At 43.5% G+C, this 15,510-nt stretch overlaps 1 protein-coding gene across 5 annotated transcripts in view; it reads right to left on the bottom strand.

The window, feature by feature from the left end:
• MOB3B (MOB kinase activator 3B) overlaps window positions 1–15,510 on the bottom strand; it is a 214,089-nt gene that overhangs the window by 42,309 nt on the left and 156,270 nt on the right. For 2 of the 5 annotated variants that reach the window (XM_032393692.1, XM_032393693.1), the window contains exon 4: window positions 12,865–13,952. The exons of the other annotated variants lie outside the window; for them this stretch is intronic. In XM_032393692.1, coding sequence (XP_032249583.1) covers window positions 13,875–13,952 — 78 coding nt within the window. In that variant the 3' untranslated portion in view covers window positions 12,865–13,874. Of the gene's footprint in view, window positions 1–12,864; window positions 13,953–15,510 lie in introns of those variants that run through there. 5 annotated transcript variants of the gene reach the window in all.

Below are 15,510 nucleotides of genomic sequence, written 5' to 3'. Positions count from 1 at the left end.
CTAAACAGCACATTCCATGTGTTCAGAGAGCTGACGTGATCTGACCAGGCCCTCACAGCCAGATGCTGTTTTATCCAAGGGTTAGAACCTTAGGAAATCTCCTTGCTGCTACAGATCATCAGAAATCATTTGAATTAGTGTGTCCCTGAGCAAAAATCTGCCCCAGCAGAGGCCACGTCTGGGTTTTGGGGTCAGACTGCCTGTGTCCAAATCCTGACTCCACAGGGCTGTGTGACATTGGACAAATTACTTCACCACCGTGTCTGATTGTCCTCTTCTCTAAAATGGAGATTAAAACAGTATTTATCTCAGAATTATGTGCAGAGTAAATGAGGTAACACATAAACCCATTTTCCACAGCACCTGGTCCACAGCTTTATTAAAAAGATTTCCCTATCCTCAGATTACTATATTCTCAGAAGCTGAACATACCAAATTTTAAAAGTATATCAGTATTACAGGCCATTTAAAGTTCCTCCTATGCTGAAATACTTTAATAAGACATAGACATAAATCTCTACTATAAATCTGTTTCAAAAAATTTACTATTATAAATAAATGAAGTAAAAAAAAAGGCAGTGGGCAATCTATGTCATTCTGGATCTACAATGTGGCAGAACTGGAAGGAAATCAGAATCTTCCCTAATCCAGTGGATTTACAACTTATTTTAGTAGCAGAAACCATTTCTTCTAATGCAATCTGACACAAAAGCCACTAATGAAAAAATACAGCAGATCTGGGTGAAGAGGAGGTGAGGGCCCAGCCCCCATGGGGGGCTGTTGCTAAGGATGACCAATTTGGGCTAAGCTCCCTCATTTTACCAGTGGGAAAACTAAGACTGTTGGTATCTCCACACGGATAGGAGGGCTCACGTTAAGGACCAAGACTAACCTGTCACTGTATCCCCAGAGCCTAGCCATGTGCCTGGAACACAGGGCCCTGGCAGCTCTGAGGTTTGTGTGATGGGGACTCTGATACATGTGAGGGGCCATGCTGAAGTGGTGAGGTCTGGAAGGGTTGGGCTTCTAGGGTGTGGTGATGATTGCTGCCAGCAAAGTAACACCATCATGGTTTAGACAGGGTATGGGGTGTAGGGTTGACTCGGGGGGGGGGAAGGGACAGGGTGGAGAGAACTGAGCCTGAACTTAAGCAAATAAAAGTAGTGGGGCTAGATGCCATCTACAAGATCAAGATGAGGGGGCCACTCTTCAGCCTAGCCATCCTGTTGGACTCCAATTCAGCCCAGAAATTGGGGAATAGATGGTATTAGTTTCAAAGTGTGATGCCTGGACCGCTTACATCAACATTACCTGGGAGCTTATTAAAAATGCAGATTCATGAGTCCCATCCCAGAACTACTGAGTGAAAAATTCCAGTGGTAGAACCCATGCATTTATCCTCCCCAAGCTCCCCAGATGTTGTGTGGGAAAAGTCTGGGAAGCACCATACTCGATCTCACTGGGGCTCACCAATGGTGTCTCATGAGGGCCATCTAGAGAGCTGTACTTTGCGTGGGCCCTACCCTTGGAGATTCTGATTTAATAGGCCTGGGATGGGACTGAGGGCTGAGATGCTTTCTGAAATCTCCCCCGGTGATAATGCGGCAGAATGGTTTACAACCGTTCATAACTGATTGCCAGAGGGAAGGGAGAGCCACCTGTCTCTGTGACATGAATTATTCCTGTTATTATATAACCAATGAAAATGCAGATATTCTAATTGGCCCTTGGGGATAAGTCACTACATTCCCTTTCAGTTTGTCTTGTTAACTACCCAGGCAGCTGGGAGACAAGAGTTTTCAGCAAAGACCTATCAAATCATTGTTCTTGTGAATACTGAGGTTGTTGTAAAAATATACTGAATGCATTTACCAAGCATACTTTAAAAATAAAGTTTATTGAGGTATATTTGGTCTTATAAAATGCTTCTACTTAAATGTACAATTCAATGAACTTTGATAGGGATATGCTCCCAGGTAACCACCACATTAAGATATGGAACATTTCCATCACCTCTGGAAATTCCTTCCTGCCCCTTTGCAGTCAATCCCCTTACCCCCCCCCCGCACCTCCCCCCCACCCCCCCGCACCCTGCAACCATCCATCTGCTTTCTGACACTGTCCATTAGTTTAGACTGCTCTAGAATTCGATATAAACGGGATCAAACAGTCTGTACTTTTCATGTCTGGTTTCTTTTGCTCAGCACAATGTTTTTAAGGTTTCTCTCTACCATGAATTATATTATTTGTTGTTTCTTCTCTGTTTCAAAGGGAAGCGCACAGGGATTCTGGGCACTACTTCAGGAGAAAGGGCAAGTTTCAGGAGTGATGGAGGGCATATTACTGAGATAACGGGCTCGGCTGTCTTCCTCAAGGAGCTTGGCTAGGAAGGGGAGGACGGGGCTACTGCTCTGAGGTAATGGTCACGGGAGTTTTCAAGGAGGCAGGTGATTTCTGGAGGAATGAGCGCTCTGGGGGAGTAGCAGACCTGAGCAGCAGGATGTGGGAAATGAAAGAAGAAAGGGAAATGGACAGGCCAAAGGCAAAATCACCCGTTAAAAAATTTGGTCTCTGTAGTGATTTAAAAATATACTAGAAAAGTCTTTGATATTTCTTTCTTTGAGAAATAGAGATTAATTCCCTCTCCTAAGTATGGGCTGGACTGAGTGACTCACTTCTAAGGAACAGAAAATGGTGGAAGGGGTGACTTATCACCTCTGATACTGGTCCTTAACAATATGCTGGCTTCCATCTTGGTTGCCCTCTTTGTTTCAGGGAGCAGTTAGCACGGACCCAACGTCGTGTAGAGGGAGGGAGGTCTCTCTGAGGAAGGGACAATGAAGCTGCAACTTGCAGGCTGAGCAGGACTCAGGAGGACATGGAGGCTGGGGGCTCACAGGGATCTCTGGGCCAGCAGTGAGAGGACACGGCCCATTCAAGGAACTCTAGGAAGTTCTCTTTGGAGTAGTCTGCATTTCTCTTTCTTCATCCAGACCTACCTGTATGCCTTTATTTTTATTTATTGGTCCAGGTATATTCAGATTCACAATGTAAATAGGAATCTGTTAGCATTAATAGCGTGGCACTAATACTGATTCATATTATGTTCTACTACTACACTATGGCCTAACTGGCTTTGTTGGTAGCCGATACCTCTGAACTTTATGCATAAAATTATTTCCCAGGAAGAGGTGTTCCTAAGACCACACAAGTCCCTAGGATAGGGACTGCCCATGCTCTTATCCTCATGCTTTTATGTGGTGGAACAGGCGGGTGGTGAGAGAAGACATACTGTTATATTTCAATAAATAAAACCTTCCTGCATTCAAATCCCAATACTCATTTGATATCTTTTGGAGCCAAAGAATCTAGTCTTCTCTGGCCGGGAAATTTGAATTAGTCTAGACCACACATAGCAGCCAAAATTTGGCAGTCTTATCTATGGGCATCAAGCCATACTGACTATTCCCATTTTCATATAAATGCTCACAGGGATGAATTAAATCCTACTGTGACTGACATTCGGCAGCAATTTCCAATTCAGCAGACACAGTGAAGTGTAATTATGATTTGGTGCCCCAGAGATCAACAGCACTCCTGAGGTACTGAGCTGCTCTCTGACATGGACAGTCTGACATTGGACCTAGGGAGGAACAGTGAACATATGATTTTGAATTTTATCTGTTTTTCATCTGTAAACCAGGAGAGGAGTGGCCTAACCAGTACACACGTGGCTTTTGAGCACTTGAAATATGGCTAGGAAGATGAAGAAACTAATTTTTATTTTAATTAATTTAACTTGAAGCAGTCACAAGTAGTTAGTGGCTACTGTACTGGATGGTGCAGCTCTAAGTAATGGATCGAAGGGTATGCTTCTTTAAAATCATGAGTTTCTTAAAGAATGGAGATGTATCTTACCTACTGTCACTCTAGCACTCAGCACAGTGTCTGTGATATAGGTTTTTAAAAAATGCTTATTAACAGACTCATCAGACAGACGAGAACTGAGCTCATTATAGAGAAGGTAGATTATATAAGACTGCATAGTTAGTATTTCCCAAAGGGTATTTCAAAGCTTTAGATACACAAAAAGCTCTGTAGAGAAAGGATTCCCTGATCAAATAAATCTGCACGTTGCATGCTTTTCTTGGAGGGTTAGGGTGCACGTTAGGGTATTAAAGACACCAGAATGGCTTTATTGACTCACTGTGTCCCAAAATTATTTGAATATGGAACTCCCCTTTCACATAACACCTTTTGACATCCCTTAGAACTAGCACTTTGGGAGATGCTGCAGTAATGACAGGGTAGGAGGGAAACTTCCAATGAATTCCTTGAAAGTAGGGACCCTGATTTTCAGCACATGTTCAGCATGTAATAAATGTTTACCCTGAGTGGTCTAGAAATGACTCTCTGTTAAAAATCAGAGGCAGTTGAAAACCATCCCCATTCAATGCTACCTAGAGCAATCTACATATTTAACGCAATCCCTATCAAAATACCATGAACTTTTTTCAAAGAAATGGAACAAATAATCCTAAAATTTGTATGGAACCAGAAAAGACCCCAAATAGCCAGAGGAATGTTGAAAAAGAAAAGCAAAGCTGGCGGCATCACAATTCCGGACTTCAAGCTCTAGTACAAAGCTGTCATCATCAAGACAGTATGGTACTGGCACAAAAACAGACACATAGATCAATGGAACAGAACAGAGAGCCCAGAAATGGACCCTCAACTCTATGATCAACTAATCTTTGACAAAGCAGGAAAGAATGTCCAATGGAAAAGACAGTTTCTTCAACAAATGGTATTGGGAAAATTGGACAGGCACATGCAGAAGAATGAAACTGGACCATTTCCTTACACCACACACAAAAATAGACTCAAAATGAATATAAGACCTAAATGTGAGATAGGAATCCATCAAAATCCTTGAGGAAAACACAGGCAGCAAACTCTTCGACCTCAGCCGCAGCAACTTCTTCCCAGAAACATCACCAAAGGCAAGGGAAGCAAGGGCAAAAATAAACTAATGGGACTTCATCAAGATAAAAAGCTTTTGTACAGCAAAGGAAACAGTCAACAAAACCAAAAGACAGCCGACAGAATTGGAGAAGATATTTGCAAATGACATATCAGATAAAGGGCTAGTATCCAAAATCTATAAAGAACTTATCAAACTCAACACCCAAAGAACCAATAATCCAATCAAGAAATGGGCAGAAGACATGAACAGACATTTCTGCAAAGAAGACATCCAAATGGCCAACAGACACATGAAAAAACATCACTCGGCATCCGGCAAATCCAAATCAAAACCTCAATGAGATACCACCTCACACCAGTCAGAATGGCTAAAATTAACAAGTCAGGAAAAGACAGATGTTGGTGAGGATGCAGAGAAAGGGGAACCCTCCTACACTGTTGGTGGGACTGCAAGCTGGTGCAACCACTCTGGAAAACAGTATGGAGGTTCCTCAAAAAGTTGAAAATAGAGCTACCCTACGACCCAGCCATTGCACTACTGGGTATTTACCCCAAAGATACAAATGTAGGGATCCAAAGGGGCACGTGCACCCCAATGTTTATAGCAGCAATGACCACAATAGCCAAACTATGGAAAGAGCCTAGATGTCCATCAACAGATTAATGGATAAAGAAGAGGTGGTATATATATACAATGGAATATTATACAGCCATCAAAAAACAAAATCTTGCCATTTGCAACAACATGGATGGAACTAGAGGGTATTATGCTAAGTGAAATAAGTCAATCAGGGAAAGACAATTATCATATGATCTCACTGATATGTGGAATTTGAGAAACAAGGCAGAGGATCATAGGGGAAGGGAGGGAAAAATAAAACAAGAAGAAAACAGAGAGGGAGACAAACCGTAAGAGACTCTTAATCCCAGGAAACAAAGTGGGTTGCTGGAGTGGAGTTGGGGTGGGAGGGATGGGGTAGCTGGGTGATGGATATTGATGAGGGTATGTGCTATGGTAAGTGCTGTGAACTGTGTAAGACTGATGAATCACAGACCTGTACCCTGAAACAAATAATAAATTATATGTTAATTAAAAAAAAAAAAATTCCCACTCAGCCAAGGTGAAGAGAGAAGGCAGAGTGTGACTTGTAAGTGTAGGCATTCTTAGGTTGCCGTAGAGGGCATACCTGCAGAAGTGGAAAGTAATCTGACATGTAAGCATTACACAGAAGTATGTAATGGCAAACTGGAACAGAAATAATGAGTTATGAAATATACACACATATATATACATATATACACACATATATACTGATCTCTATGCACCAAATGGAGCTCAAACTCATGACCCCAAGATCAAGAGTCACATGCTCTACTGAGCCAGCCAGGAGCCCCAGGAAATATACTAATAGTGTTTTTAAAACTGTGTACTTTAAAAATTAAACCACAGGGACACCTGGGTGGCTCAGCCGGTTGAGCATCTGCCTTCGGCTCAGGTCATGATCCCAGGGTCCTGGGATTGAGTCCTGCATCAGGCTCCCTGCTCAGCGGGGAGCCTGCTTCTCCCTCTGCCTGCCACTCCCCCTGCTTGTGCTCTCTCTCTGACAAATAAATAAAATCTAAAAAAAAAAAAAAAAAAAAGTTAAACCACAACTGGGAATTCATTGTGATTAGAATATCAACCTCCATATAAAGGAATCAGTCCAGAGATACAGGGTGGTTTAAAACAGGATGGGGCATGGGTTCCTGGGGACAGAAGAAGAGAATGGTCCTGTCTGAGGGGAAAAAAAAGATAATACAAGAATCTGATTGAGACCAGGACGTTGTTAGTTACTTAGTTACTTCCTTAGTTACGTCTGGTTTTGGGCTTTGCTAATACTTTAGAAAGAAGGGATTGGAATTAACTCTAGGTCCACGTGATAATTTCAGCTGAAAATTATTTGTAGTTATTATACATACACATATGCTTTAGTTTAATAAAGTATATATAGACCATTCCATGGTCGAGAATAATCTTTTCAATGAATCCCTTTTGTTCTCTTTTAAAACTTGGAAGTTAAAAAAACTCAATCTTTTCAGATCGAATTGAGTAGAGGAATCTGGGCGGGAAAAACTCCAACCAAAACCTTTCGTCAAGGTCACAGAACCCTTTGCAGTGAGGTGCCTGTACCCTCAGGGCTGGATATGTTACATGTACATAATCCGCAGACTTCATCATGTGCTTTGGAATCACTGAGATCTGCTCCCCTTAAAACAGAGGCTTCAAAATGAAACATGCATACATATTGTAAAGATAACATCACCTCAGTGTCTACAAAGATGCTTAACTCCCTATTCCAGGAGGGACCGCTCCATATCCAGGGAAAGTCCACACTAATTGTGTAATCCACCTTCAACTACAGTCACCAAGCAGTCTGCACCCTCACCAGCTTGCTCCTTCGAGCATTTCCAGCACAGCAGCTCTGCGAAGAGAGAGCAGAGCAAAGAGTACGCTCAGAGCCGTTGGTCCTGGGCACACAGGTCACTGTGAGCAGCTTCGGTCTTTGGTAAGGCCTTTGAAATCATAAGATCTGATTTTCCTGATTATTTTAAAAGTGATACACGTTTGTGATAGAAAACCTGAAAAACCCCCAAAAGTACATATATATATATATATATAAAAAGAAGCATTACCCATTAATTCCACCAAGAGAGAATGGCTCTTAATACTTCTTGCCACATTTCCTTTCTCAACTATGGTTAGATGATTCTAGCGGACATACTAACAGACAGACACATGGTTAGAGGGATTTTCCAATACATTTTTGAATCTTGTTTCTATTTACTCAATATTATCTGCTGACAATTTTCACATGGACATCATCTTCCACTGTAATTGAGCACATTTTAGGCCCTGAAATAAACCAGACCACATCTGATCCCGAACCCAACCAAAACCAAAACCAAAAACGAAAACAAAAGAAACTCAAAAAACTAAAACCAGTCCTCCTCCCACAAACCGGAAGCAAAAGCTCTCTGGACATCAGGAAAGGATGAATAAATAGAACTGACAAAGACATGTGGCTGATTCTGCCACATTCCCAGTAACTCAGCACAAGGCAGTTATTGAAAATAACCCCACATTTCTTTGCTATTTTCTAAATTGACACTTTAAAGCATGTCTGCCAAGGCTCTTAAAATGGCCCCTGGCTGGCACTCTCACTCAGCTGTGGGCATTTGGGTTGCCCTGAGCAACCACTCCCAGCTGATGCCACACCGGACACACACACACACACACACACACGCCAGCCATGTCATCTAAACCGACAAAGTCCCAGGAAAGCAAACTCCAGCTAGGGTCTATGCTGGTGTACCCCATCTGCTGGCATGGGGGGCTTTAACTCATGGAGGCCTCACTAAGCAAGAAGCCACCTTGGACCAAAGATGACAAGGCTGAGGACATGCCACGTCAGAGATCATCATCTCAGCACTCAAGCTGGGGGGACTCCTGATATGGGCTCTTTGACATACGGGAAAACTGAGGACGACAGACATTACATGCCTCGCTCAGGGCTGGACGACCACTGTGGTGACATAACAGTGGGAGCAACCCTGTAGCAAAGGCTGAACTGCAAGACTCACAGGCTGAAGCCCTCTCTTCTTCAATGCCTGTGCCCACGTCCGAGACTTTGGGCTGCAAGTCAAGGAAACTGACTGATAAGAAGCATCCCAGAGGACTTTGCACAGATAATTTTTGTAAGAAAGGGTCATTTCAAAAGCCCCCAGTGGCTCTTCTGGGAGCAGCTCTGGCTCATGGGAGAGTCTCTGCTTCTTTTCACAGCCCTGATCCAATCTTGCCATTAGAGGCCAACCTTGGCTACTGCACTCACCCGAGCATCTCCAAGGGGAGTGCAAGCATGACCTGGCCACCTCTTAGGGGAATAGAAGGTCAGCATATGCTTGGGCCTAGATGAGTTGTGGTGAGGACTTTATGGAACAAGGCTTTCCAACTCTTTGGTCTCCAAAGTACCCTGGTTCTACGGTATCCGTTGTTTTTGGGGGGGGGGGTTGGAGCTAAAGCCTAAAATCATTAGGTGCATGAACCTCAATCGTTAGCCAACTGGGGGAGGAGTGGGAGCTTTGGTGTGACAGAATGGCAGTAATGGCAGGGAGGGATGGAGAGGAATGTGGTTTAGATATGGAGAAACTGCCAACCACACTTGTTTGAAGTAAAGGGAATATGCTTGAACATGCTAAGAACTCAGTGATGGGTGTTGGACCATGGAGGAGGACCGAGGAGTGAGAATGAACAGGGTTTCTTTTCTTTCTGTGAGGCCCTCCACTATGAGGAGTTTCATCTCCTTCTCATCTCCCTCTTTCCATCTTCTCTCTTCCGTCCCCCATGCAGCTGGGGTGGGTGTGGCAGGGGCCCAGGTGGAGACACGGAGGGAAAACTCAAAATCTGGAGACATATCACAAAGATGAAGTCTTGCCCAAAGTTTGCTCAATGGATCATGATCTTTATAAGATGTCAATGAGTGATAACCAAAGAAAAAAAGATTTCAGGGGGCCAGATGTGGTTAAATTAGGTGGGCTACACAAAACTGAACCAGTTTCTTCATTTCACTGACTTCTCAAAGTCTTTAATCGGCAATTATACACTGTGGGTCTTCAGGGCTGGAGATGATGTAGCATTTTATAAACTCTCTTGACCAAGGGAAGGAAGTCTGTTTTCACTGAGCATTACTTAGGACCAACTTTTTTTTTTTAAGTATAGTTGACAGATAATGTCACATTAGTTTCAGGTGTACAACACAGTGATTGTCAAGTTTATATGTTACGCTATGCTCACTCTCCATCTGCACCATACAGCGCTATTATAATAGCATTGACTATATTCCCTATGCTGTGCCTTTTATTCCCATGACTTATTCATTCCAGGACTGACATTTTGAGGCACACTCTTCGCCAATACTGATGCTTAAGATTTTTCTTCTTTGCTTTACTTCCCCACCTCACTGAGCTAGCCTCCCATCCTAGAGAAGAAGAGATGAAGGGCTAAAAATAGTAATTCTCGCATCTGGGAGTAACTGTCATGTAGCATCTTGCCCCTCAGAATGTGGTCTGGGAACCAGCCGCACTGACATCACCTGAGATCAAATTTGCACGCTCAATCCCATTCCAGGTGTACTGAATTGGAATCTACAGTTTGGCAACATGCCCAGGTGATTCATACGCACATTATAGTTTGAGATGAAGATGGAGGGTGCTTGGTAGTAGGCAGTAACCTCAGTAATTCTGATTTGGCATATCTGTGGTGAGGCCCAGGGAAGCACATTTTAAAATATCACCTCCAGAAGATCCTGATGCAGCTGGTGTGTGGACCCCTATTAAGAAACATTGATTTGATCGAAGAGCTTCTACGGCCCAAGTGACCTGCTTATAAGGTAAAAGGGCAGCACTGTGATAACATTTGGTTTCCCAGCGGCACTTCTGCAAGGTAGGTCTACCAATCACCTTCATCCTGAGAAATAAGGAAATGACATCCTGGAGACAAGAGAAGGCCCTGGACCAAGGTCACCCAGGGGTCAGCAGGTGCATGAAGGCGAGCAAGCCCCCTCCTGCCTTTCCTCCCCACCTCCCCCAGCCTCTCTCCTCCTCCCTCATCAGCTCTTTATTCAGCAGCGACTGCACTGCTAACAGCCCTCTCTGAGTCTGCTTTTGTGTTTAGTGAAAGGCCAACAAAGCACTGCTGGTTATTTGTGCTTGCTAATGATAATTCTGATTAGCTCAATTCTGTCAGCTGACTCCCAGGCTGCCAGGGGCCCACAGCAGCCTGCTTATTCAATCAGGGCCTGGCCCATTTTCTAATTACTACCATCATTTGGGCTCGTTTCCTCCAACTGTGAATTTGCTTGAGTTCAACTCATCTTCAGCTGTTGCATTTACATGAGAAATGGCTCATCTGTCACGTCTGTGTCTGTGCTCCAGTCCCCCCTCCCTGTTGGAGACCAGATGAAATGAGTTCCCAGGCTGCTGCTGACCAGCAGGTCCCAGTGGGAGCCATGAGGCAAGCCCTCATCACTGGGTTGGCCAGAGTGACCTCTTCCCAGCTTCTGAATTCCAAATTGTATTCCCACTCTGAGGCCTGAAAGGGTGACCCACTGTCCCAGTTTGCCAGGGACCGAGAATTTTCCCAGGACATGAGACTTTTAGTGCCAAATCAGGGAGGGTTAGTCACCTGGACATAGTAGTATGAGAGCGTTCAACACCCCCCAAGTGATCTAGTTGGAATCTGAAACAGAACTGCCTGGAAGCTGGGGTCCCATTTTTCTCTGTCAGGCCTAAGACTGATGATGCATCCCTTCACAGCTCTGTGCCTAATTTTGCTTTTAATTTCTACTGCTAATCCAATAGGATGAAGCTTTATTTCCAACAGTGAATAAATGGAAGTCTGCTGGCATGTTCTAAGATGAGGTGGCTCCAAGGGAGGAATGACTGGTGTGTTATCCCTTTGAATGGAGGCACATCATCCCCAAAATACTCTTCCTAATCCAAAACACATTAAACATTTAGAATGTACTTGGCAACTTGGGCATGCGAGCCTTATATCCTGTAAACTCCCAGCCCTCAAAGAGCTGACCATCCCATGAGAGACACCAATACAAATACGATAAACTCTATCTGTTACAAGGCTACCTAGGGGATCACTAAGATGGCAAGAGGTCACGGGAGCTGGGAAGGGAGAATTGGGGTACCTCTGCTTCCTATATGCCAGCTACTTAATATTCATTATCTCATTTAACAGCCAACATTTCTTAAGCACTTACCATGTGACTAATCCATTTAATTTTTACAACAATTCAAGTATTATACCCGTTCTATGAATGAGGAAAATGAGGCTTGGAAAAACCAACCATCTTGCTCAAGACTGCAAATTAGTAAATGAAGAGTTTGAACCCAGGGAGCCTGAGTCTTATTTTGAAGCACGGAGACTGAATCTCCTACCCTGGTGGTGTGCTGGATTCTCCACACCACCAGGGTGCTGGACACTCAGTCAACATCAGACAAAAGCTACAGGGTAGGCGCTGGGAACCGAGGCGGGTGGCTGTGCGTGGAGGAAGTGTGGCAGAGAGAAACAGAAGGTGGCGTGTCTGCGTTCTACATTCCAAGGCATGATAGCAGGAATGTCCCACTGGAGGTGTGGGAACTCGGGGAATGCTGACATTCTAAAGGAAACTGGCAGGTCACATGCTGCCCTTCTGGCCCTTTGCTGCCTTCAATTCTAAAGAATGAATGCTACAATGTGAAGCCAAATGCCTGACTTCTTTATCATCCTTCCAGGGCAGAAGATGAGTGTGTCATGATTTTACATTTTTTAGACTGCATGTAAATTCTTTTTTTTTTTTTATTTGAGAGAGAGACAGAAACAGAGACAGAGGTACAGAGAGATAGCAAGAGTGGGGAGGAGAAGGAGAAGCAGGCTCCCTGCTAAGCATGGAGCCTGACATGGGGCTCGATCCCAAGACCCTGACACCATGACCTGGGCCGAAGGCAGACACTTAACCGAATGAGACACCCAGGCACCCCTGCATCTGTAAATTCTTGAAAGCATCTTTCTTATGCCTTGGAACATCTGAATAACTTATGTTGCATATATACGGAATTTGATATATGCAAATCAAAGAAAAATGTGTTGATTTGACATACTATGGCTGGTTTTAATATGTTCATTGCTACAGTCCACTTAGAAGTTAGGTATTCTGCGGTGCCTGGGTGGTTCAGGCGGTTAAGTGTCTGACTCTTGGTTTCAGCTCAGGTCATGATCTCAGGGTCCTGAGATGGAGCCCCAGGTCAGGATCTGTGCTCAGCATGGAGTCTCCCTCTGCTCTTCCCCCCTACACTTGCTCTCTCTCTCTCTCTAAAATAAAATCTTAAAAAAAAGAAGTTAGGTATTGTAGCACTATCAACTACTGAAAGTGCTCATTTCAGTAATAACAATCCACAAATCCAGTATTTTTAATGGACACTGGACTGTGCTAAGTATCCAGAGCCTGACATTATATAATTATTGTCCTCAGAAACATCCTCAATCTCTTTCTGTCACTTCATAGGTTTTGGTTTGTGTAAAATGAACACATAATTTCAGATAATTCAGCATGGAAAACACGTGTTAATATGTAAAAGCATTAAAATTAATCACCTTGCAATTACAATTAAGAAAACAGAAAGGTAGGAAGGACACTGTTTCAAGCCAGACTTAAAGAAATAAAAGGTTCTAGGGGAAAAACTGATACCCTTCTTGCTCACTTCCACTGTTAATAATTCTTGGTTAATCCAGTCAGTTTCTCCCCATGCCTCCAAAGAGGCTTTCATCTGGAGTCCTGGGCTGTTCGGGGCCTTTCTGTGACTCTAGTCTTCCAGCCAGCTCCTGGCACTGCTAGGCGTTAGAATCCATGGGGCTCTTCTTCAGTGACAGAAAATAACTGGGAGTGTTTTGATGGCAAAGAAAGGCCTTCTCTACTGGCTCATGCTCAGCTTTGTCTTACAATGGCCTTTATTAAAGCTTCTGGACGTAAAGAAGAAATTGACTTTCGGCTCTATCCATCCGATGTTTCTGCTCCTTTAGCTCAGTGAAACCGAAACAGTGAGTGCTTAGGAGAGCCTCTTCCTTCGGATGGAACCTTGGGGAAGGTAATTCCCCTCATGGTTTCTCCACCCTCTTCATTTCCATGGCCCCTAGTCACTCTTTCCTTTGTCCTTGACATTTTCTAAAATTAGCTTTATCAACTCTTTCCAGTCTTTGAACTCCCTTGAGCTGTTTGCACAACCTTTTCTTCTTGTAGTGACTGTTAACCCACACTTGCCTTTAAGCAGGACAGAGTAGGAGAAATCAACCAGGAAGTATTTCAGCTTCTATCCACACTGTTTGTCCAACTGAATTCAGAGACAGCTTGGTTCCTGCCCCCCAATAACTTTCTAGAAAGCTGTTGTGAAAGAAAATGAAAACAAGCACTTCCTTAGCCAGTGAGATAACTTATTTGTGCCCAGAAAGTCTTGCTTTGTTCCAGAACGCTTAGTGATGCAAACAAAAATATTTTTTACATGTACTCTCATAGCACAATAATAGATTTCAAGTTGAGAAACTCTAATGGTGATATATAAATTTCTTTGCCAGATACAGGTACTGTACCATTTTAAGCATGCCTTTTTCCTTCTTTGGTATTTTGATTCTTTTTTTTTTTAAGCATTTGGAGTCAAGCACTTAGATCTTTTCACCGAATTTCCAATCTTTTTTTTTTAAAGATATTATTTATTTATTTGTCAGAGAGACAGGGAGAGAAAGAGCGCACACAAGCACGGGGAGCGGCATGCAGAGAGAGAAGCAGGCTCCCCACTAAGCAAGGAGTCCAATGTGGGGCTTGATCCCAGGACCCTGGGATCATACCTGGAGCCAAAGGCAGACACTTAACCGACTGAGCCACCCAGGTGTCCCTTATTTTGATTCTTTAACATCATGAACTTGCTGACCCTGGAGGGACTGGCCCTCCCAGGGCTAGCCAATTCCTAGATGTAGTAAACAACTCACCCTCCAGCTGTTTACTCCCCAGTCAATACAAACTAATCAATCCAGAGCTCACAACTCCAACCACCTCCTCTATGCCTCTCACCCTTAGGGCTACTATTGCCCCCCCATCACCCTAGGTCCAGGTACCACACAATTAAGACAGCCCCTAATCCCCAGAGCCTCCTGAAATGATTCAAATTAGTCAATTCAATTCTAATCCTGCTTAGTTTGACTCACCTGTTCCTTCCCAGAGAAACCACAATAAAGGATTTTGCCCACATTTTCCCTTCTTCCTCTGCCTCTGACCAGCCTTGGTGGCTACCCGCGTGCCCCCCTCCTTCCCCATGACACGGTGTGCCCCCTTCTCTTCGGATCCATGAGTATAATAATCTATCTTTTCAATGGCAATTGTTTTCCTGATCTGTTGGCCTCACCATACATAAGTAACAATAAAACCTCGATTTAAAAAACACATACATAAAGAGAAAGGAAGATGGACTAGCAAAAGACCACAGCCTGGCCTCTGCTTTGCTCATTATTCAAATGGACTTGGATGAAAGTTAGTTGCCCTGTCAGTTATATTTAGCAAAACTGCCACTTTTAGTGTTCCAAGAAAAAAGCATGATTTTAGAATAAAGCACTGTATTATACTGGTTAAGAAAGTACTCAGTAGAGCCGACTAGAAACAGCTGTGATGAGGACATCCACATTAAGCCACTACATGTTACAAAAGATGCTGGGAGTTTTAAGGTTCCTTGGCTTCTAGAGCACAGATTGAGTCCAACTGTAAAAACACCTTATGGAGCAAATACAAGGAGGCCCCATTCGCCTAAACAATCATGGTAAAGTTTTTTTAAATCAAATGTTCTGGATTTTAACATATCCCATTAAAACTGCAACACGGGAGATTCAGTACAAAAAGCAAAGTCTCTGAGATACTGTACTTTCATCTGGGGCTTACTTCTGTCTCTAGCTCT

The sequence above is a fragment of the Phoca vitulina genome, unplaced genomic scaffold, assembly GCF_004348235.1.
Source record: "Phoca vitulina isolate PV1807 unplaced genomic scaffold, GSC_HSeal_1.0 scaffold75, whole genome shotgun sequence".
NCBI lineage: Eukaryota > Metazoa > Chordata > Mammalia > Carnivora > Phocidae > Phoca > Phoca vitulina.
Note: the sequence above shows the minus strand (reverse complement) of the source record. Positions and strands in the feature narration are given on the sequence as shown.